The sequence below is a fragment of the Marmota marmota genome, unplaced genomic scaffold (genome assembly GCF_001458135.2).
Source record: "Marmota marmota marmota unplaced genomic scaffold, marMar, whole genome shotgun sequence".
Classification (NCBI taxonomy): Eukaryota; Metazoa; Chordata; class Mammalia; order Rodentia; family Sciuridae; genus Marmota; species Marmota marmota.
This window is the reverse complement of record NW_025999944.1, coordinates 5,005,822-5,028,764: the sequence shown is the minus strand read 5'-3', so window position 1 is coordinate 5,028,764 and position 22,943 is coordinate 5,005,822. Positions and strand designations below refer to the sequence as shown.

The following is a 22,943-nucleotide window of genomic DNA, read 5'->3' as shown; positions in this document are numbered from 1 at the left end:
GAGGTTTGGATCTAGGAGCCTCTGGAGGCCATGATTGCATTATCAGTGGATATGTAGGCCAATCTTGGGTACAGAATTTGATTAGAAGTTTAGGCTTGATGTCTGGTGTGAGGGAGAGTGTGGCCAGATTTTTTATTAAACATTTGAGAGGTGAGGCTTCAGATATAGACGAAGAGGTGCCCATAGTCACAGGGAGAGATGGAAGAGAGAGAGAGACAGAATAAGAGTAAGCGAGAGAGACAAAGAGAAAACCCGGGCTGGAGTGGCTTCCAGGAAGCTCAGGGCACACGGGGGTCAGGTGGGCGTCCCCAAAATGACCAGCCGTCTCGAGGAAATACAGAGGGCACTACCGGTCGTCACCAGTGAAGTGCGATCTGTGAGACCCAATGGGGTCGGAGCCACGGGCAACCTGACGTCAGGAAAGTTTTCGACCGCAGCGGAAGAAGTCAGTAATGAAAACAGAACTCCGGCTCTGGCAGAACACAGTTCCAGGCCGGGAGTTCAGTTTTCCCTGAGCAGAGAGGCAGCTTCAGCCAGACACAGCAGCCCCGCAGGAAACAGCAACTCTTAGCCGGCAGCGGCAGCGGAGGAGGGAAAAAACCACAGAGCCTCTCGTGTAAACTCAGAAGCCTCTTGCCCCAAAGGGAAACGGATCACCAGAGGGTCCACTGCGTCCAGTAAAGGTCTTAGTGGGGGGGATTCCCTCCCCACTACCGGGCGTCTGGAGTGTGCCGGACGATCACGGTCACAAACCCAGCGATAGCCCGAAGGGAGTTGTCGAGCCGGGGTCAGGGGACGCTTACCTACGCCAGATCAGTGGTGAGTGCAGGAAGCTGGCGTCTGAAAAGAGCGGACCAGGGCGGAGTGTCTCGGCGGAGCGGGGGACGGGGCTCTTGTTGGAAAGAGCTCACCCATATCCTCACACGGGGCACCACAATGAAAGAATTCCCCACGCAAAGACACTTTGCCGGGAGAATTCCAATTTTATTGCAAAAAGCTGTGTGCTTATATAGAACTAAGGGGGAGATGGCAGGGCTTAGATAAATGGCAGGCCACCCGCTTATTGGCAAGTTCTTCCAGATATCAGCTCCGGAGCCCAGGAATTAGTTCTCACTGGGGCTAAGGTTCCCCGCCAGTGAGATTTGAAATTGGCGCCGGCAGGAGAGTTCACACGGGCGGGAACTTTTCGCGCCACTGCAGAAAAGAAGAAGGTAGGAAGAAGAGGTCCTTAGGCGCCATGTTGGTGTTTTTTCTCTGGGGTATGGCTGCCGTTTATACTTTTCCCAACACTCATAAATTATTAATTCTGCATTATGATAATTACATCCTAAAAGTAACCTACCTGAATGGCACCCTACCTGTAAGTCAAATATTTAGTATTTCCTAAATTATTTATGCATTCTTTTTCATTGACATAGATATCTTCACATGTCCCCAATTATAGCGCAGACAGAGTTTGGTACTTCACTTTTCTTCCTTTTTATTTTCCATGCTGATGTGTCATCTTTAAATCCTTTTATTATTTTTTTATGGTGATATGCCATCACATCCTATGAATATGTCATAGTTGATCCTTCTCCTACTATTAAATATTGAAGCTGTATCATTATTTCTAAATGTTAACTCATATATATCATCATAAATTTGAATGGGAAATATTTACCTTGTATCAGTATAAAACATTTTTAAAAATTTATAGCAAGCATGTCCTTTTATGTAGCTTTGCAGTTGTTTATTTAGAATCCATTTTTAGAAGTCATACATAACTTTGTCAGGGGTTGAACATCTTCTTGATGGTTCTTGGTATCAGATGTCAGTATTTAATGCCATATGCCATCTGTGAATGATCACATTATTTTTAATCCCTAGAATCGATAGATATTAAACAATACCTGATTCATGTGTTTGTTTCTCACAATTTTTTTCATGCCTTAAAGAGATACTGCACACTATCTGAAAAGCAGGGACGTTCTGTTCTGTTCAGGAAGACTCTTGTCTTAAACTGTGTCTCATTGTAAAAAAGAGAAGTTTAGAGGCAGCTATTAGAATCAGAGGTACGGTGTGTGCCTTGGTTCCCCAGGTCCTTCACGTGCCGGCCCTGGGTGAGGTGGGTTATTCCTCTGCCCACATTCCCCCCTGGGTTAGAAGTAGCAATAATACTTCCTAACATTTATCCAGAATGTTCCTGACAGGCAGCTCACACCAGTGGACACTCGTGACCCCACTTTTCCTAATACCCATGACATGTTGCAATATTAACCTTGGTGGTGGTTTTGCCTTCTGTGAAGGTGGTGCTGTTTTGTTGCGGGGGGGATGCCAGTGGGCCACGCTGCAGGCACAGGGGGTACCTGCTCAGGGCACAAGGAAAGCAAGAGACTGGAAAGAAATGCCCGGAAGGAAATGAGCACTCAGTGTTGGTGAGGGGCCAGGCTCCCAGTGCCCAGCAGGTGCTGAAGAGCCACAGCCTAGTCAGAATGACACATGGCATTTTTGCCAGAAGGGCGTGGTTGAGAGGTGAAGCCAGCAAGCCATTGAGATGATGATGGTTATGTTAAGCTGTGTATTCAATTGTATATTAGACCCCTGCTGTCCACCTTGGGCGCCCACTACTTTGGAGTTCTCCTGGGGATTCCTGGGGAGTTCCTGTTGGTTGGGGAAGTTTCCGAGGAGGGATTTCAGGTTGGTGGTGTGCCTGGAAGGGCCACGTGGGTGGCGTTCATGGGAGTAATAAAGGAGTTCCTGTTTGAACCTACAAGTGCCTCGTGGTGGTGTTATTTGGTGCCCAGCCAGACTGTGGCAAGCAGGCCTGCAGGTCTGAAGGGAAGCCCAATGGCTGTAGCTAACAGAGCTCTAGTGCATGTTGAAATTCCCGAGGGAGGAGGTCAGTGCGCGCACCCACAGAGGTGGGTTTGTCAGTGTGTTATGCTTGAATTCGGGACCACAGAGACCCAAGATGGATGTAAGCAGCAAAGAGGTGTTTATTGCGAGCTAGCTTCATCCTCTGCACCCACACACAGCAACTGGTGACCCTGAGAGGCCCCGAGCCCAGGGTTTGCAGCAGTTTTATACATTCTTTGGAGAAGGCAGGGACTTCACATACATCATAGCATCTCTTAGCAAATCATCACACACCGTGGGAAAATCAAATAACAACTCTAAAACATGATTAGCACATTCACTGGCAGGAACAAGTTGGGTAGGGGTGATTGGTCAGCACAAAAGGGGTATTTATTTGAACTGATTGGTTTAAGCCAAAAGGGGTGTAGTGCTGAACTACATGGTTTCTCAACACCATAAACTACTGGGAGGGTCCTTTGGCATCCCAGGTATTTCCCTGTCTCATGCTGATTGGTGGCTGCTAGGGGGTTGCTATGGATCCCACCTAGCCTGAATGAGTCAGGGACACCTGGTGCCACAGACCTCTCCTGTCATTTGTAGATAAACAACTTAGCAGGGTGGGAATGTGCCTAGGAGTGCTCTGTGGGTTTTTCCAAGGACAAAGGTGATGTCCCTTCCTTGGACAGACTTTGCTCTGAGGTAGAGGCTGGTTTTTCAAGTGACCACCGTCCTGGTAGCCAGCACACGGCATCAGACCATCCCGTTTATATCTCTTAAACACATTGCCATTTTTGTCAGTCATAGAAGAATGAGTCAGGGAAAATTGAAAAAAGTTATTTTTAAACTGTTTTGGATTTATTAGGAAAAGTAGCCAAGTATGCATTATAAGAAGAAAAAAATTGGCACACCGCTCCTTGAGCCTTTGCTTTACTGATTTTTATGGCTGCGTCTTTTTTACCATTACGCTTTGGAGAAAATGTGGACCTACAGTCCCCCAGGTCATTACCTTCATTCTCCCTCAGTGAAGTAGGACTGACAGAGTGGACACTAGGGCTGGGGGTTTCTGTCCCCCTCACACATTGCTGTTTGAGGTGATTCTTTCTGTTTGGTTTGGTTTGCTTGGTTTTGTTTGGATCTTTTTTGGAATTTAATTCTACAATCCTTTTTAAATTCAAAGATTGAAGATAAATGAGTGGCATCCCATTAAATATGCTAATGGTTGCCAGGTGTGCATTGGCATGCTCCTGGAATCCCAGTGACTTGGGAGGCTGAGTTAGGAGGATCACAAGTTCAAGGCTAGCCTCAGCAACTCTGTGAGACCTTATCTCAAAATAAAAAATAAAAAGGGGGTGGGGATGTAGCTCAGCGGTATAGCACCCCTGGGCTCAATCCCTGTTACTGGGACAAAAAAAAAAAATAGCTCTTTCTGGTACTGAGGATGTGAGGCTGAACCTATATTGACATGGCATTGCCACCACTACTCCCTAGTTTATTTTAGAAGTCACTTTTGGGGTGGTACATTCCATGAATCTTAGTATGTATTAATGACACATCCGTCATTGCTGTGTCACACAGAAGAGTGTGACTCTTCACTGCCCTAAGAATCCTTGGTGCTTTTCCCTTTTATCCCTCCACACTTTCAATTTTTTTATGGAGCAAAATCTACTGAATTTTCAACAAACCAGGACTTATTGGCAGCTGTGAGCAATACTGTCATAAAGACGTAATACCCTTTTTTTGAGGTATTTTGCCCCGTGTCTCGGTCTCCATGCCGCCACGTCCTCCTCCACCCCACCCATCTGCTGTGAGAACCAGGCGGTCACCTCACTTAAACTCACTTGCGCTGGAGTAGTTCCAGGGTCAGGAACCAGGACGTCGCACGTGCGTCAGCTCCAACCCGTACTCTAGTTTTGTCAGCTGTGCCCAGAGCGTCTTCCATAGCAGTATCTGGTGCAGGATCCGGTTGAGATCCCATTCTCTCTGTAGCCATGGCTCTTTGCTCCCCTGATCTGGAATAGTTGCTTACTTTGTCTTTGACAGTATCGACAGTATTTGGGGTTATGGGCCAATTAGGTTTTAGGATTTCCCTTAAATTGGCTTTGTCGGATGTCTCCTTGTGCTCAGTGTTCAGGTCACCGTTCTGTGTGGTGGTGTGTCCTCCTCAGGACCCCCTCAGGTCTACCTGCTCCTTTCTGGTGATGTGAACTGATCACTTGGGTAAGGTTTTGTTCATTTTCCTCTCGGCGTGTTTCCCATTTTTCATTTTGTGATTAATAAGTAACATATGGAGAGATGTTTTGAGACTTCCCTACTTCCCATCACTCTCTCCCCACTATACAACATCCAAGTATGAATCTTGAATGAATCGATTTTTATTATGGTACTTGAACATCTGTCATTATATTATCAGACTTTTAAAAGGTATTCATAGGTGCCAACCCCTATTCCAAGCTTTTGTAACACTCAGTGGAGTAGGTATTATTTTTATCTCCATTTTACAGATAAAGAAACTGAGGTGTGGAAGGTCATGTGTCCAAGGTCACTCAGTTCAATGTAGGTAGGATTTGAACACAGGCACTCTGGCTCTGGAGTGGGTGCTCTTACCACTACATGGAGTTGGCCACTTACCTTCTACTTTATAGATCCTTTCTTTGCCTATGCATTTAATAAGGCCTTCTCTTCCTGGGATAAGTATCACTAGTACTTTTTCCATTTATTTGATGATCTCATTCATATACCTATTTTTTTTTTTTTTTTTTTTTTGTACCAGGGATTGAACTCAGGAACTCTTAACCACTGAACCGCAGCCCCAGCCCTTTTTTGTGTTTTATTTAGAGACAGGGTCTCACTGAGTTACTTAGGGCCTCACTAAATTGCTAAGGCTGGCTTTGAACTCATGATCCTCCTGCCTCAGCCTCCCGAGCTGCTGGGATGACAGGCGGAAGCCACTGTGCCCGGCCTCATTCCTGTACCTTTTATGATGAGATGTTTGTTCAGTTGGCAGTTGAAATTTCAGATCTAGAACCTGCACATGAAAGTCTGGGTGAAGATTAGGCTGAGGAGCTGGTAACCCTTGGTCCTTTTGGAGTGAATTTCAATGATTAGCATTCTGCCATATTTGTCCTTGTTCCTGGCTGATAGGTCAATCCTGGAGCCGCTTTTTGAGCGCAGGTCCTCATCAGGTGCCAGAGTGGAAGATCTGCCCCTCAAAGAGGACAGCGAGAACCGAATCGGCAAGTTCAAGAGAAAAGACTGGAATCTGAGCAAGTCCCAAGTCATTGCAGAGAAACATCCAGAACCCGATCTAATGGTAAAAGAAATTGCATCTATAGATGTTTATATATATTGTGAAGCACAAGGTGTTTATATATATTGTGTCACTGCCTGCCCTGCAACCAGGCAGATCCCCTTGGCTCCAGAGCAGTGAGTCACCAGCTAGAAGCCTGGCTGCAGCTTGTCTCTCCAACAGCCTGTGGCTGTGCAGATCCCAGATGGTGGCAAGAAAAGCATGTGCAGAGAATTTCAGTCTCTAAGTCAATGCTGGCGCAAGATCTTGTACCCGCGACGTAAACATGTGGGTTGCTGCTCAGAGTTGTGGTTCTCACCACTGTGTTCCGTGAGTCAGTCCAAACATTGTCGTTTCTTCTACATTTAAAAAAAAAAAAAAATCATTTTTCTTCCATGAGCCACATCAAGTTGTTGTGGCAAGACCAGCTTTCCCTGAGAATCAGCGTGGCTTATTTCCAACTTAGATGACACAGTCCGACTGTGGTCAGGATCAAGCCAGTGGCCAGCCAGGAGGTGATCTGTGGTGCGGTGACTCCCCTTGAGGATCCCTGCCGTGGTGCCTGCCATGTGACAGCGGGTCCTGGAATCAAGCCCTTTGCAAATTTTTGCTCAGCAGAGAAGGCTGTTGAGAGCCCCACTAAGCTCAGCATTCCTCACTGGGACAATGTTTTTCTGTGTTTTCCTCCATGATTCTTAGAGTCCAGCCAGAAAAGTGCAGAGGCCAAAGAGTCTCCAACTGGTGGACAGTCGCTTAACGCCATTCCATGGTTCCTCGCCCCCTCAGTCGACACCTCTGAGCCCACCTCCTCTCACTCCTAAGGCCACCAGGACCCTAAGTAAGTTTTCCTGTGTCTCAAGAATCCTTTCAGGTGGGAAATGGGGTATATTTATGAATCTGGATCATTTTTACTCAAACCAGCTACAAAGTCTGTGGGATTACTGTAAAACTGATGCAGTTCAGTGGTTGTGGGTACAACCACTGAAAGTCCAAAATCCCTTTTCCTATTGCAAAGTTTTAAGTAAGGTAAATTCAGACTAGGACCAAACAGGAAGCAAGTAACTTAGGAACCGACCACTGCGTGGTTAGACCTGTTCAGGGAAAGAAGGGGACCCATTCCACAAACTCTACAACGAGACCCAGCCTTGAAGAACATCACAAGGTGCCTACAGGCAATAATGGAGGATAAGTCTACCGCTGCCAGGAGGGACAGTGGCCAACCAGGAGTTCGACATATTTGGTAGGGTTTCCCAGAGGACATGGACCTTTCCGTAAGAACTTGGGCTATATCAGAGAATAGAGTAACACCCCAAATTCCTGGAAATAGTCTTATCTTCAGCTTAATGGCAAAACGCCCTGAACAAAAAAAAAAAAAGAAAAAAAAAGGGATTTTTCACTCCAGAATTTCTTCTGACAAATGGAGGGTGCTCCCTTTGTCCTGAGGGTAAGAGGTTGTCTTCATCCTGTCCACAGAAACCACAGAAAATGGCGGCAGCAAATCTGATGGGCCAGGCTGGTCTGGGAGTCCGTGGTGGGCATTATTTCTCTGAGATGCCTCTGTAGATCCTTCTCTCAACCTCTGTCTCCTCTGTTGGTTTCCAGGCTCCCCGTCTTTGCAGACAGATGGGCTGGTGACTGCTGTTCCCCCTCCCCCTCCCCCCAAAAGCAAGCCCTACGAAAGCAGCCCGAGGACCTCCACTGAGGTAGGGAGCCCGTGCCTGACGACGCGGTCACAGCATGGGGTTGATTCTCCAAGCGTTCCAGTTAGGTTTCCCATCTGTGAGTCCCTGTGGCCATCTGGGTTCCTCCCTGAGACCACAGAGATGGGAAGGAAAGACATACCAGTGGACCTTTTCATAAAACTGAGGCGGAACAGATCCCTGCCCCCCCACACTGGGGCCAGGGGACGAGATCAGTGAGCTCTCGTTCACTTCTGAGTGACAGCCCTTGTCGAGTGGCCTGATGAACTTTCTTCTTTCAGGTTTGCTGGAGGGCTTTGTGGGTGGATGCCAGGCACCCGGTGCTGGGGAGTGTGTATGTGGAGGGGGAGATTAGCTCAAGGGGAACCAGGAGGACAAATGGGCTCAGTTCCCATTTGTCACCTTGCGGAGGCTGTGCAGATAAACACACAGCAGTTCAAAACTAAAGCAGAAGGTGGGGGACGTGGAGCAGGGAGGACTGAGGAGGCAAGAAGACTCATTCCTGTTTTCACGTGTGTGCCCACAGGTCGCACCCCCACTGCCTGTCCGAAGAGAAGCCAAAGCCCCACCGCCACCGCCTCCGAAGGCTCGGAAATCTGGCATCCTTTCTTCTGAGCCTGGATCCCAGTGAGGACCTCGCCCCCTCCTTGCATCTCTGAGTGCCTTGGACAGCGGCTGCCTGAGAATTGGCCTTTGGGAGTGGGTGTCCTCATTACCAGGGGCTCCCTGCCGGTTGGTTGCATTTTCTGATCAGAGATGATGCTCACCAGCCCCAAACCGGTTTGTTCTCTCCAAGCTTCTCTTTGATAGCTGTTTGGAGCTGTGCAACCCTCCAGCCCACACGGAATTCCAAGGATTGGCCATGCCCCATGCATTTTTCAAGGAGAGTGCTCCTCCACCGTGATTGCGGAGACCCTGGGGTCTGCAGAAGCTGGGCCAGTCCCATAGCCTCAGCACCTGTGCTCTGGACAGATGGGTTTCTTGCTTTGCTTCTGAAAAGCTGCATTTGAGACTTGGTGGTTTCTCTCATCCTTGCACACCTATCCCATCCAGCGTCTGGGAAGAGACAGATGTCAATACACTGTAGCAGCCAGCATATCCCTGTCTTTCTAATGTCTACTGTGTTTCCTTTGAAGAGAGAACACACATTTTTAATGGAGATTGGCTGCTTTCAGGTGTGAATGGCTGTTATCGCTGAAAAACCATGAACTCACCTTTGGCTTCACTGGATGGGTTCCCTGGCCCATGGCCCTCTGCACAGCAGCCGCTCCGCCTTACTAGGGATCCCTCTGAAGCTCTTTTGCACAGTTTCTTGTCCTTCCTCGGAGCTCAGTTCCCTGGCTGTGAGGGACCTGGGAGCCTGGGTTCGACAGCTTCTTTGCCAGCTCCCATTCGAATGCCCCACGTCCCCTGTCCACTTCCTGATTTTACCCTGGAGAGTACAGTGCAATATTTCCCTTTTGATTATTTATTCCTTTTGATCATGGGATTAATTTGATTACTTGCTAATGGTACTAATGTCAGTACTTCTTTTCCGAACAAAAAAAATGGGGTGATTTAGATAACCAAATATCACATAAGTTACAGACGTTTTGAGCTGGAAGGGTTTTAAAAGTCATACAAGGAGACTCTCGCTTTGTAGATAAGGAAACTGAGGCTACACCCAGAAAGTGGTACTACAGATTTCTACTAATGACCCAGCTTGCTAACATGGGCTGGGCCCGGAGACCACTCAGAGCTAGAGTGCACCCCCACCCAGTCCTCGGCACCTCGCCTCCGCTGGAACGGTATTTGAAGTGTCCCAGATATTTCACAGTATTGGGGTGTTGAAAGCAATGCCGAGAACTTCTTGATTGTGACTCTGAAGGTCAACGTGGCAGGGAGACTCCAGGGGTCTCTTCCATGACTAGGCCCAGAGTCCTTTCTCCAAGGCCAAGAGAGGGAAGGAGCCTGCAGCAGTAGACGCCGTCTGTCTCTGTGATGGGTGCTGCTCTCCCCACTGCCTTGTTAGGAGAGAAGTGCTGGCTCCCCTCACAGCCAAGGAAGCAAAAGCCTCCGTGACCTTGGCAGCGGTGACCCCAGAACAAGTGTGCATCTTCCAGGAGTGCCTGGCAATCGGAGTTCTTCACCCCGACCCGGGAGCTCCTAAGTGGGATCGTGGAAACAAAGTGGACTTGGGAATCAAACCCATTTGGTCACAGTTCCCAGCCACGTCACCTGTTCACTTTGCAAGCGCCAAAATGTGTTTGATTTTCTGAGCTTTATTTTCTTGCTTTTAAAAATGGGGACAGTGCCTCGCACACAGGTTATTCGGGGGCTCAGGTGCAAGGGGACATGTGAAGGAGGAGGTACTTGTGTGATGGTGCTTTCCTCTTCTGACAGGCATGAGTAAGATCTGGAACTCTCCCAGGGCATTACTGATACTCAGTTTTTCTGAAGGTAATTCGGGTTGTGAGTGCGTGCGTGTTAGTTCTGTACACGCAGCCCTCCTCCAAGAGCTGCCTTCTCTTCCAGAGTCAGTTACGACCAGAGAAGATGTGAGTGAGAGTGGAAGAGGGGTTAAGAGGAAAGAATCAGGCTGTGCAGAGGAAGGAAGGCACCTAGCCGACTTCCTGGAAGGGACTGTAGGCCTCACCCTATCTGTCGGTCTGCCATTGAAGTCCAAACATACAAACACAAGACTTGGGAGCCTGAGGCAGGAGGATAATATGTTCAAAGCCAGCCTCAGCAAAAACGAGGCGCTAAGCAACTCAGTGAGATCCTGTCTCTAAATAAAATACAAAAAAGGGCTGGGGATGTGGCTCAGGAGTCAGGTACCCCTGAGTTCGATCCCCAGTACCTGTCCCACCCCCACCCCACCCCCCCCAAAAAAAAACCCACAAGCCTCCAGCCTGTCCCTCCAGCAGAAGCAGTGAGTTTCCAGTCTGGTCTCTGGGCAGGGTGAGGGAGATGTGACCCACCAGTGTCCAGGTGGTGTCTCTCTCTTTTGTATAGAACATATATTTTCCATGTGACTCCTTTTCCATGTTGATGAGAATAAGAGTTCTCGACTCTTCAAACACAGAGGATCCCCTGTGGTGTGGCAGAGACTGGCTTGCAGAGGACATTGGAAGGTTGTTTCCTTGGGAAGCCAGGGGATAGGCCAATGTTCATGACAGGAAGTCATAAATAATGTCTGTCCTGAGGTCAAAGAGGAAGCATGCCGAGGAGCACCTGATGACTATGGTAAATGTAGAAGAGCTGAGCAACAGGAGAAGAGGGAAGGGACTGATCTTTGTTTTCCCAGAGACCTTAGCAAGACATTGAAATTAGCCCCCAAACTGCCACCACCTTTGTGAATACTGGTTTATGGTTTGTGTTGTTATCATTTATTTATCTCTCCCTCCCTGTCTATGCTGGTGTCTTGTCTTGCTTGGAGATGCTTTTTTCAAAGCAGTGTGGCATTCAGCACCTACGAAGCTGCTCTCGAAGGCCAGACCCACTGTAAACCACTCAGGATTTAGCATTGGAGCGTATTTAGTGGAAACAGCCCAGAATACAAAGGCAGTTCCCTCTGGGTGCTGCAGGATTGCAAAGCCAGGGTGAAATTGAAACCCTAAATAGAGCTGCTGGGCATGGGTTGCTCACCTCCTCCACCTCCACCCGTGGCTCCGTGATGACGGTCATCTCCTCCTGCCAGGGAAACCCCTTATAAACCACAGCCACAATGCAAGTCCCAAGATGAAGCAAGGTGCCAAGCAGGATAGGAGGTGACCCACCTTGGTCAACTCTCCAACCTGGAAGAGTCTCTCCCAGGCCTCCAGATTGTGGGACAATTCAATTGAAAATGACATACAGTTCAGGGCACAAATCCTGGGAGTGTGGATGGATGGATTTCGAGATAGCTGCCCACCGTGTGTGTCAACACCTCTAGATTCACTTACCCACTTCCAGAAGGTACCCGTAGTACCATTTTGTGAATGGCATTTAGAAGGTCCTCTAAGCTCGTGCCTTCCTTTCTCACCCTTCTCAGGTGTAATGAAAAGGGGAGAAAACCCCACCATCAACATAGAGTTAAGACTATAGAGATGAGATCCACTTTAACAAGTCAATTTATAGGCACTTCCTAAGCTTCAGTTTCCTCGTCTGTAAAATAAACTGATATTTACATAATAGAGTCGGCATGATTTTCTTCAAATCCCTTCCAGCCTTAGCTTCTTTTAAGTGAGTCAGAAGGAAAATTCCTCACCCACTCACATGCACAAGGCCCTGGGCCCTGGGTTCAATCCCCAGCAGGACCAAAAAAAAAAAAAAGGAAACATTCTTACTAAGGCTTTTAGGTCCATGCACTGGAATCCCCAATTTTTATCCCACATTGGTGCTTTGACCCACCTATACCTTAGCTATTAAGATCAAAATATTGGCAGATATTAAAATAACGACTCTTGCACATATTTTTGAAATATTGACCTAAGTCACTGTAATTCTTTTCAGTAGTCTGTAAATGATGTCATTTCCACACTGTTCTTAAGACTCTGCCAACCTGACCCACCATGTCTAGACTTCCAGTTCATTTGAAGAATCATGCTTCTCTGTGTCCTTTGGTAAAAATCAGTTCCTTAGAGGCTTTCACTCTCCTGTCAGACAGTTGTTAAAACTAGAAAAAGTCAAGTTTCTCTTTGGGTGGGTTCAGAGCCCTCCATTTTAATCCACAAGAGGAACGAGAGTTTTCCTTTCATGTTCATGATTGCAGGCGGATTCTTCTGATCCAGCCAAAGCTGGTCTTGTGTGCATGCTGCCAAAGTCATCTATGAATCATTTTTTTTGTGAGTCATTCATCCAAACCATTACAGCTACTCCTTTGACATGACTTTGTACCTAGTTAGGTTTTTAAACATGGACAGTTAGGAAGATGTGCATTGGTAGAAGAATTTTGTTCGGATTTGCTGTTATTTATTTTTTAAATTAAACATGGAGATGTATTTTAATGTTCATTATATGTTTAGTTTGTTATTACTTTTATTAATGAAATGAAATCATGAACTTGGAATTTTTCCTTCCTGACACCTCTTTGAAGACACATCACGCCCAGGCTCCCTCTGGCTGGTGTATTGTGGGTCCTCTTGGTTGAAACGTGTATCTTGGGGTCCTGGAATCATCTGTGCCCAGAAGTAATAAAAACTTCAGACCATTTGGTTATCCTCACGCCTCCTGTCCATGCCTTTGGCACCTGACCTGACGGTTTTCTGATGGCAGTTTATTTGATGTACATAGGTTTTATTTCCTTCCTCATTCATCATGGGTAATTTGGCAGAGGTAAAGAGAGAAATGGAGAAGTTTAGAAAGACTGTCTCTCACAGGGGAAGGATAGGAACTGATTCTCAGCCTAGGGGGAAGGTTCTTTATTAACTAGGAAGAGGCCCCAGCCCAGCCCAGCCCAGTCCTATCAGCATTTTTGAGGGCGGGGAGTGGAACCCAGGCTCATATTTCATTCAGAGTTTCCATTTGTTCCAACACTAGGCCAAGGTTGAGAAATTGGTAGTTGGGCGTGTTTTGTAAAATCCATGCAGGTGGCTGATCAGGTTGGAGGGAGGGAGGTCCCATTGCAGCTGGAGGGACTTGTGTGTGTGTTTGAAAAAGTTCCCCAATGATTTCAAACATTTGCAGTCTATTACTTTGTAAAAGCAAAGCAGTAATTCTCCACTGTCTGTCACCCATTTGCTGATTAAAAGAGGCAAAAGGGCCTAGAACTTTCCCATGTTAATTTGTTGCTTAGACTTGATCTGAAAATTGAGTTTTTCAGATGGTCTCGTAGCCATCTGGAAGTTAGGACAATAAATGAACATATTGGGGTCACAGTCTCAGGNCACCCATTTGCTGATTAAAAATGCATTTTTTTTTTTTTTTTTTTGGTGGCATTGGGGATTGAACTCAGGGCCTTATGCATGCAAGGCAAGCACTGTACCCACTGAGCTACATCCCTAGCTCACCCCCAGCCCCTTAAGAAATTCTACTTTAAAGTATCTTCCACTATCAGAATCACTAAGTGTTGTCAGCTCACACAGGGATTCTGGTTTTTTTCTCCAGTTATCTCTAGGGGGTGTTAAAGCTTTTAAAACTTTGGAAATGACCTATCTATTTTCAAGCCAATCCTTTTGCTACTTGATCATTTAAAGTCACATACATTGGATAACTTATCACATTAAATGTGTGCTTTGATGTTTCCCCACCCTTTATTTTAAGAGGCTTATTTTGATATATTGATGAGCGAGTTCTTCAGATTCAGGAACATGTTTGACATATGAGTAAAGGGTTGTGTTTTTTTGTTTTTTGGTTGTTTGTTTGTTTGTTAACTGGGGATTGAACCTAAGGGTTCTTAACCACTGAGCCACATCCCCAGCCCTTTTTTATATTTTATTTAGGCACAGGTCTTGCTGAGTTGCTTAGGGCCTTGCTATATTGCTGAGGCTGGCCTTGAACTTGCGATCTCTCTGCCTCAGCCTCCTGAGCCACTGGGATTACAGGTGTACACCACGTGATGGCACAAAGGGGCTATTTTCACTCTCCTCCTTCCCCTTGGTCATTTGGGAATCAAGTGGACCCAAGAGGCTCACGTAAACTGCAAACCACCAGTGCCACCAGGAGCCAGTAACACTAGTGCCAGGCAGACGGATGAGCATTTCTCACCTTCAGGGAGGCCTGCAGCTGGCTCCAAAGAGATTGACCCAGAGAAGAAGAGTGACAGAGGACACCTGATGCTTCAAGCAGGACACGTACATGAAGTGGGAGTGGGACTTTTTGGAAAATGTGTTCATTAATGTAAAGATTGTAAATTATATTGTTTTTGTAAAAGCAGTTACTGAGTGATTGGCAGATGGAAGCCTGTCATCCTGACTTGTATCTATCTATTGACTAATAAAATAATGCAGTTATGCTTTTGTTCCATAAAGCAGATTGTGGACACATCATTATCGAATTTTATTGAAGTGGGAGTGAAGAAGTTCTTTAAGTTTTAGAGATTCTTCAAATGGAGACACTTGGGAAGTCCAGCTTTGTGCAGACACAAATATTTTATTAAAAAGGGAGGGTCTGCTCCCCAGTGGGATGCTTCTGACCTTTGTTGAATTTCCTAGCACAGGTGTCTCTCTTTTTGAAGGTGGAGGGACAGGGAGTTAGAAACAGGCTTCATTTGTCTGATTAAAAGAGGCAAAAGGGCCTAGAACTTTCCCATGTTAATTTGTTGCTTAGACTTGATCTGAAAATTGAGTTTTTCAGATGGTCTCGTAGCCATCTGGAAGTTAGGACAATAAATGAACATATTGGGGTCACAGTCTCAGGGAGAACCGGCCACCAGTAGAAGTAAGCTGACACCTGAGCTCCAGTGACCTGTTTCAGCAAAATAACCAGCATCCAAGGACGGAGCTTCACTGGCTGCTCGGCCCCATCCAGTACAGGAGCAGTGGATGTGGAACCAGGCAGAACCGAGGGGTTCACCTTAGCCCTCTGAACCTAACATTCCTCGTTTTTTAAGTGAAGACAGTAGCATCTATTTACCACCGATTGTTTACTGAAAATATCAGTGCACCGACCTAGCACAGAGCCCACCTTTGGTCTTTGTGTGGCGTTGAGTAGCGGTGAAGTTGAGGGGCCAGGGACAGGAAACACCAGGATGCCCTCTTGTGCAAAATACCAAAAAGAATCAAGCAGATAAACATTTATTTTTAGGCATGGGTCCCTTCTGTGGTTGGAATGTGGTTTGTCCCCAAAGATTTGTGTGCTGGAAGCTTGGTCCCCAAGGTCAAGGTCGAGGTAGCCCCACCACCAGAAGGCACTAACGCCTGCCTCACAAGCATTCAGTCTGTGGGGCTGAAGTAATTGCCATGAGAGTGGATTGGAGTCAGGTGAGGTCAGCCCACATTTGGCCTCTTCCACACACCTGTCCACTTTTGCACCTGTTCCTTCCAGGTGATTCCATCCACCATGTGAAGACAGTGTGAAGCCCTCTCCAGAGGAGGCCTCCAGAGCTTGGACTGATCAGCCTTCAACACTGAGCCCAAATAAGCCTCTCCTCCTTAACATGTACCAGTCTCTGTTATTTTGTTATAGCAACAGAAGGCAAATTAAGACAGTCCCGACCTTCAATTGTGCACTGCTTGGACAGATCATATGGAGCGAAAAAGAACACTGGACCAAGAGTCCTGTGAGGCCCCCTCTTCCCGCAGGCCTCACTGGAGCTCCAGCTGGCCTTCAGAGGAGGTAGGTACAATACAGGGAGGGAACTTCTTTCCAAGTGGCAGGAAGCCTTAGCCATGGCTCTATCTTAACTTCTGTAGAGAATGGTCAAGATGGAATTGCAGTCCTATAGAATGTGAATCAGCTTTTTCTGGCCTGGGCCAATATGCAGCCATTCTCCTCGTGCATGCAGAGGAGACAGATGAGAACCATCAGAAAGATCCCTTTAGTCCACAATAGACATTATGTCCTCTCCTTTCCCATCTGCCACCAGTACACACATGGAGGGATCCTTCAGAAGGAGCAAAGTCCCTCCCCACCTGAGCTCAGAGTGAGGGAAAGACTTTGCACTTATACCATTTTATTCCCAACACAACACTTTATTGTGAACTATGTGATGCTTGGTGTAAGAATTTCTGAAATTCACACGATTTACAGATAGGGAATGGGTCACAGATTTCAATGTCAAGGTTTGTCCATCCTTCTGGCCTAGTAGATTTAAATCTTCTTCTGCCCAGTTTCCTCTTCAATCAGACCTTCCTGGAAAATGTAACAAATAGATCAAGGTCGTGCTGAGTCACTTAACCTCATTACATTAAAAAAGGAGGAAAGTCCCATTCATCATCAGGTACTAGAAAATGCTAGGTAGGAAGGATAGACTGTATCTTTTTAAGCCTCTTGGTAAACAATCTAATAATAGGTTAAGGATTAGATATATGGAAGAAGATGAAAGAAAGGTCTCATCATTCAGTTGTCTATTAAACCAGCCTTGGCTTCAATTCCTTCGTAATGTCATATTTGGGAAATTTAACAGCTTGCTATTTTTTTTTTTTTTTTTAGCATATGCATGATTTCTTTAAAGAAAGAAAGGAAATAAAAATGAGTACCCACTTTTTTCTCTGTCCTGTGGGTATGGAAGTTGCAGTCACTGGAGAAATTTGAAAAATATAGCTTATTTTCATTTATGATTTTTTGGACTTTCCCAGGCTATAATTGAAAATGAACCATGTTTTCTGACTGTGCACGTAAGCGGTCCATGGAGCACAGAGAATGCTCACATTGAATTAAAGTTTTGATTTCTGCACTTAACTTGTTTTATACTTTTTTTTTCAAACCATGTTACATTAGTAGACTGCCACTTGGGGAGGGGGGTGATTTAGTCTTCATAGAGAACTGGAAATAAAATCTGTGGCTCTGAGCAGTAAATTTTTGAGTTTGAATTATTTTAATCCAAAGGGAGAATTAAATTTAGAACACCAATTTTAGTGCCCACATTTTGTAGGGCCCTGGAAAACCATCCTAGAACAATTGCTGAATCAAATGGCATGTAGAAATCAGCACAGAGAAGAATATTTGAGGGGGTTGGTGAATGTACTTGGAGAATTAAAGTATGGCAGTGGGAAGACATTCTTATAGATCCTCCCAAAGGCTGGAGCCAGGATTAGCAGATAAAGCTCATAGAAGGATTTCAACTCAACTAAAGGGGGGACAAAGGTCCAGCCATGAGTCTAATCACTGAGTGGGAACGTCATTAAATAGTGAGGTCCGAGGCACAGGTGGGGTCCTGGCAGGAGGTAAGTCCCACAGCGGGCAAGTGTGGTCATAAGTGGTACCCAAGGGCCAGTCCATCTGAGAAGCTCCATGTTAGGATCACTGTAACTCACCAGAATTCCTCTCAGGTCCCTGATGGGGGACCGTGGCTGGTGGATGGTGCATTCCAAGGTTTGGGGTTCCGCCAGCTGATCAACTTCTTTGGCTATCTGAAGAAAAAAATATGACCCATGGAGATGGAGATGAGAAAACAAAATGGCATTCTCCGTTGCCACCAGAAATTGCGAGTGAAGTCTAGAGGCTGTGGGGCTCAGTGGGAGGCTGGAATAACTTCAGGATTAGGAAGGGGACTTGGAGGATGTGAGGCATTTTTATAGCTGGAGTGGAGGTCTGGAGGCAGTGCAGATGAGAGGAGACCGTGTTCTCTCCTTAGAGATGATGAGACTGAAGAACTGTGAATCTCATGAAGAGACAGCCCAAGTATTTATAGTTGTGAAGAGGAATGTTTTTTATTTTCTAGTTTTTAATGTGTCATAGTTTAATGAGATTTGCCTCACATATGATATATGGAGAAGAGACTTCAGATCCTGGGGTTTCTTTGTCTTTGTTATTTCTCAAAAACAACAACAACAACAACAACAAAAAACCCAAAACAAAAACAAAAATGGTATTTCTTTTCAATGAAAACTGAATGGTTTTGAGTTTTTCCACTTACATTTCCCATTCATAGCCCTATGATATTTTTTGGATTAATGAACTATAATCCTCATCCATCCCTGAGAAGTCATATTTTATAAACAAAAAGAAAGAAAAAAAAAACCCATGGTAATGCTGGTGCTAGTGTGTAATCTCCTCTGTATGAAATTAAATCCAGCATGTTCTCTACCCCATTGCCTTGTCTTAAATTTGTTAACTCCCACTTCCTTGCTTAAATGCTTCTATGGGTGAAAAGAAATCTAGAGCATACCTCCTCCATAAGGACACCTACTTACACATTTTGAAATATACTACTGATCTAATATTGTAGATTTAGATGAAATAGAAAAAAAATAAGCAGAAATTTTAAGATTATCTTTCCCAAAGGCAAAGAATCACCTGTTAGAGACCCCGGATTTCCCCCAGTTATTCTAATTCCCGTGGAACTGCACCCACAGAGGGCATGACTGACGTCCTGCATGGTTGTATTCCCCCAGTGTTTGCTGTGCTCTGTTTCATCAGCACCTGACTGAACTGAAAGTAGAAATTGGACTTGACCTTTGTAAGAGTCCTTTCCTCCTGACCTAGCCAGGGTGGAGTACAGCCTAGTGCCACACTGGATCTTTTATTTGGTTAAGTTGAACCAAATAAGCTAAGTCTTATCAAAATAAGTCTTATTTTGAAGTCGAGAGAGAGAAACTCACCTCTTGAAAAGAATCAGACAAACTTTCTGCATTTCTCTTTCCTCCAGGGCGCAATCCATAGGACCAATGCTGGCTGGAACAGCCCTGCACACACAGGGTCAGCAGGAGGAGTCCAGCCAGGAGTTTGGGAGTGGGCTCCATTCTAAGGAACTTCAAAGCACAATCAAAACAGACCCAGACTGAACTCTCAGTGAAAACAGACCACAAAGAACTCTGGATGACAAGACCCACATCTATATCACGAACCTGTGGAAAGTGTAAGTTACACTCCTAATTTTACACACAGACCTCTGTTTGACTGTTTTGAGTTTCCTAGCCACTGGGGACCAAAATCAGAATGTTAAGCTCACATATTCAGTATTTTTTTGTGCCAAAGGAGTCATGATTATTTTGATTGCTTGTTTGGATATCTAAAACCCAAGACCTCCTCCCTGATCAAATGTGTCTTTTCACCTTCCCATTTCCCCATTTTCCGGTTGGTTTCAACTATTCCATTTAAAAGAATTGCGCCACCTGCTCCACTCTGCTGCACAGCCCCTGCTAGGTGTCTCTGGCTGAAGGTTCTGGACTGCAAATGGCTACACTATGGGATTGATGCATTTTTCTGACTCTTCTCTCTAGTCTTTCAAGCATTACTGCTGTGAGAGACCGGCTGTGAGAGCAAGAAAGGACTCAACCCACTTCGAAGTGGTGAGTCTCAGAGCCCATGCTTTCCTTTCCAAGGAAAGGAATACAGGCTTCGTATTGAGCTGATGAAATGTGTCTTCAGACTAACTTTCATTTGATGGGGAAGAGGCTAAAGTCCAAGTAGCACAGTTCATTGGGTCTTGGGTGTCCTAAAGGCCCAATCTCTGCAGCTGGCCATGATAAGGTCAGTGAAGGACAAGCCTGCTTTATACACCCGTCTGGCCTGGACTAAACCTTTGGGGTGTAAAGTGCCCCAAGGACACATGATAGCATGCAAGCTCAGACTAACACAACAGACTGACAGCTTTACAAGTACAAAGCATTTTACCTGTTTGGAGGCAAAGTGTCACAAGGATCCCAAGCTGCCTTTGAGGTGTGTTGAGTTCTGTGACTTTTCTACTCACCTCGCTTCCTTTTTATATGAAACTTTTCCAGGACATCGAAATTGTCCCCACTGGTAAATTGTGCTGCCCATGGAGTTTAGTGTTTTTTAATAGTAATTTTTTTTTAATCCTCACATAAAGCCCTTTAATGGTGTATGTAATTGGAACACCCGCTGGCATAGCTGTTAAATTCACTTAAGTCTGGCCATTAAAACCTCAGCTAAAATTTTTATAGCTGAGGTCACCATCCACAGAGATTAAAATCCAGCTAGGCTGGAGTCCCTTGAGGAAACTGACAGACCTATCAAGGGTTCAAGGAAAAGAGATGTCTTAGAGTAAGCTAAACCAAATGCACGTACAGAAACTTCCACCAAGGAGGCTACACAGTAAATATAGATAGGTCATAGGGGCTAGTCTCAGCTTTTAGATGGCCTACTTGTAAAAGGAAGGATTTAAACCACATAATCCTAGAATTACTTTCAGTTTTAAAAATCTGATTTATTAATAAGTGGTTATTGGGGCTGGGACTGTGGTTCAGTGGTAGAGTGCTCGCCTAGCACACGCAAAGCCTTGGGTTTGATCCTCAGCAGCACATAAAAATAAATAAATAAAATAAAGATAGTGTGTCCAACTACAACTAAAAAAAAAAAAAGTCGTTATTGGCACTATGCCAAGTCTATTTAGGATTCTGTAAATGGGAAATTCCCCAGCTTTCTACCCACCAGGGCCCCTCTTTGACTATTGTTATTTTATTTTTATTGTTTTGGTACCAAGGATTCAACTCAAGGGGTCTTAACCACTGAGCCACATCCCTAGCTCTTTTTATTTTTTTATTTTGAGACAGGGTCTCACTAAGTTGCTTAGGACCTTGCTAAGTTGCTGAGACTGGTCTCAAACTTGCGATCCTCCTGTCTCAGCCCCCCAAGCCACTCACTGGGATTACAGGTGTACACTACCATGTCCAACCCTCCTTGACTATTCTTGAAAGCCTTTCAAAACATCAAAAAAGTAAGAAAAACTCTAATAGTTATTGGGCAGACTTAGGTGGACAGATCAACTCATTTTAGAAGTTGATAGAGTCAAAATGCGCAAATCACTGTGCTGAGCATGTTATGTTCGAATTCGGGACCCCCAAAAGACCACCAGAGACCAAGATTGATGTAAACACCAAAGAGGTGTTTCTTGCCAGCTAGCTCAGTCCTCCGCGCACACACACACAGCAACTGGTGACCCTGAGAGGCCCTGAGCCCAGGGTTTGCAGCAGTTTTATACATTCTTTGGAGAAGGCAGGGACTTCACATACATCATAGCATCTCTTAGCAAATCATCACACACCGCGGGGAAAATCAAATAACAACTCTAAAACATGATTAGCACATTCACTGGCGGGAACAAGTTGGGTAGGGGTGATTGGTCGGCACAAAAGGGGTATTCATTTGAACTGATTGGTTTAAGCCAAAAGGGGTATAGTGCTGAACTACATGGTTTCTCAACACCATAAACTACTGGGAGGGTCATCTGGCATCCCAGGTATTTCCCTGTCTCATGCTGATTGGTGGCTGCTAGGGGGCTGCTATGGATCCCCACCTAGCCTGACTGAGTCAGGGACATCTGGCACAGCAGATCTCTCCTGTTATTTGTAGATAAACCACTTAGCAGGGTGGGAATGTGCCTAGGGGTGCTCTGTGGGTCTTTCCAAGGACAAAGGCCATGTCCCTTCCTTGGACAGGCTTTGCTCTGAGGTAGAGGCTGGTTTTTCAAGCAGTGAGCACAAAGATGAGAAATAATGGTTGCCTGGCATGTGAATAAGACCAAGGTCACTCATCTAACATTGTGGCAAAGTGAAGAACATCATCCACTTTTTTTTTTAACAGTGTTTTATTATGTTGCTTTGTTATGCTCGAATTTGGGACCCCCTAAAGACCACCAGAGACCAAGATCAATGTAAGCAGCAAAGAGGTATTTATTGCAAACGAGCTCGGTCCTCTGCGCACACACAGCAACAGGTGACACTAAGAGGCCCCAAGCTCAGGGTTTGCAGCAGTTTTATACATTCTTTGGAGAAGGCAGGGACCCCCTACATACATCATAGCATCTCTTAGCAAATCATCACACACCGCGGGAAAATCATACAACAACTCTAAAACATGAAAGAATCTGGAAAGAATTATTGGTTAGTTCAAGGGGTTGACGACTTAAAATTGATTGGAAGGGGGGTATGGGGGTACGTGCCAAACTGCAGGGCTTCTAGTTTAGATACTGGTCATCACACCTAGGTGGGGGCCATCTGGAATTTCAGATATGTAGATCTCTTGGCCTATCTTAGGTGATCACCATCTGGGCTTTTCCAAGAACTGTTTCCACAGAGCTTTTCTGTAGTATTTTCCTGACTTTTAGGACTACAGTAGGTCAGAGGTTAAGTTTCAGAGCAAAATGAGGCCCCAAGCAGAATGAAATTACTTAGGTCTTTCATTCCCCCATTTCTTTTTTTTCTGGTGGGGGGGTACCTTGGAAGCCAATCATGGGTTCCTCTGAGTGAGCTTATAGGATTCAGTTCTATTATTTCTGTCTAGGGGCTGATATTGGGCCCTCAACACCATTAACTGGACTGTAATTGATCCTTTCCTTTACAAAGGCTGCAAACTTATTTATAATACAGGGTCCTACTATTAGGGCAAGCATAATTACAAGTAAGGGTCCAACCAAAGCTGAAATTAAAGTTGTGAGCCAGGGGAATAGTCCGCTTCTCCAATCCTTCCTGTACTCTGGCTATTGATTGTCTGATTACCCCGGAATGGTTTACGTAAAAACAACATTCTTCCCCTAGCGCTGCACAAAGTCCTCCTTGTTGTAAAAAGACTAAATCTAAGCCCCTTCAATTTTGAAG

General features: G+C 45.5%; 2 protein-coding genes and 1 long non-coding RNA gene across 3 annotated transcripts in view; 2 read left to right on the top strand and 1 right to left on the bottom strand.

Moving 5' to 3' along the window:
• The window catches only part of Dock5 (dedicator of cytokinesis 5), a 188,982-nt gene extending 178,894 nt beyond the window's left edge, over positions 1 to 10,088 (top strand). Inside the window, exons 49-52 of the mRNA XM_015499468.2 lie at positions 5,980 to 6,148; positions 6,824 to 6,962; positions 7,727 to 7,827; positions 8,351 to 10,088. Of these exons, the coding sequence (XP_015354954.2) occupies positions 5,980 to 6,148; positions 6,824 to 6,962; positions 7,727 to 7,827; positions 8,351 to 8,455 (514 nt within the window). The 3' untranslated portion in view covers positions 8,456 to 10,088. The remainder of the gene's footprint in view (positions 1 to 5,979; positions 6,149 to 6,823; positions 6,963 to 7,726; positions 7,828 to 8,350) is intronic.
• Positions 10,089 to 10,350: 262 nt separating this feature from the next.
• LOC125616388 lies at positions 10,351 to 14,752 on the top strand. Its single transcript, XR_007347021.1, has 2 exons — positions 10,351 to 13,512; positions 13,669 to 14,752. It is a non-coding gene; the product is annotated as an uncharacterized LOC125616388 (long non-coding RNA).
• A 1,325-nt stretch (positions 14,753 to 16,077) lies between these two features.
• On the bottom strand, positions 16,078 to 19,433 carry Gnrh1 (gonadotropin releasing hormone 1). Its single transcript, XM_015499394.2, has 3 exons — positions 18,987 to 19,433; positions 17,700 to 17,795; positions 16,078 to 16,575 (listed from the first exon to the last, which is right to left on the bottom strand). The coding sequence occupies exons 1-3, from the start codon at positions 19,125 to 19,127 to the stop codon at positions 16,534 to 16,536; spliced, it is 279 nt and encodes a 92-aa protein (XP_015354880.1). The 5' UTR covers positions 19,128 to 19,433; the 3' UTR covers positions 16,078 to 16,533.
• Between the last annotated feature and the right edge of the window lie 3,510 nt (positions 19,434 to 22,943).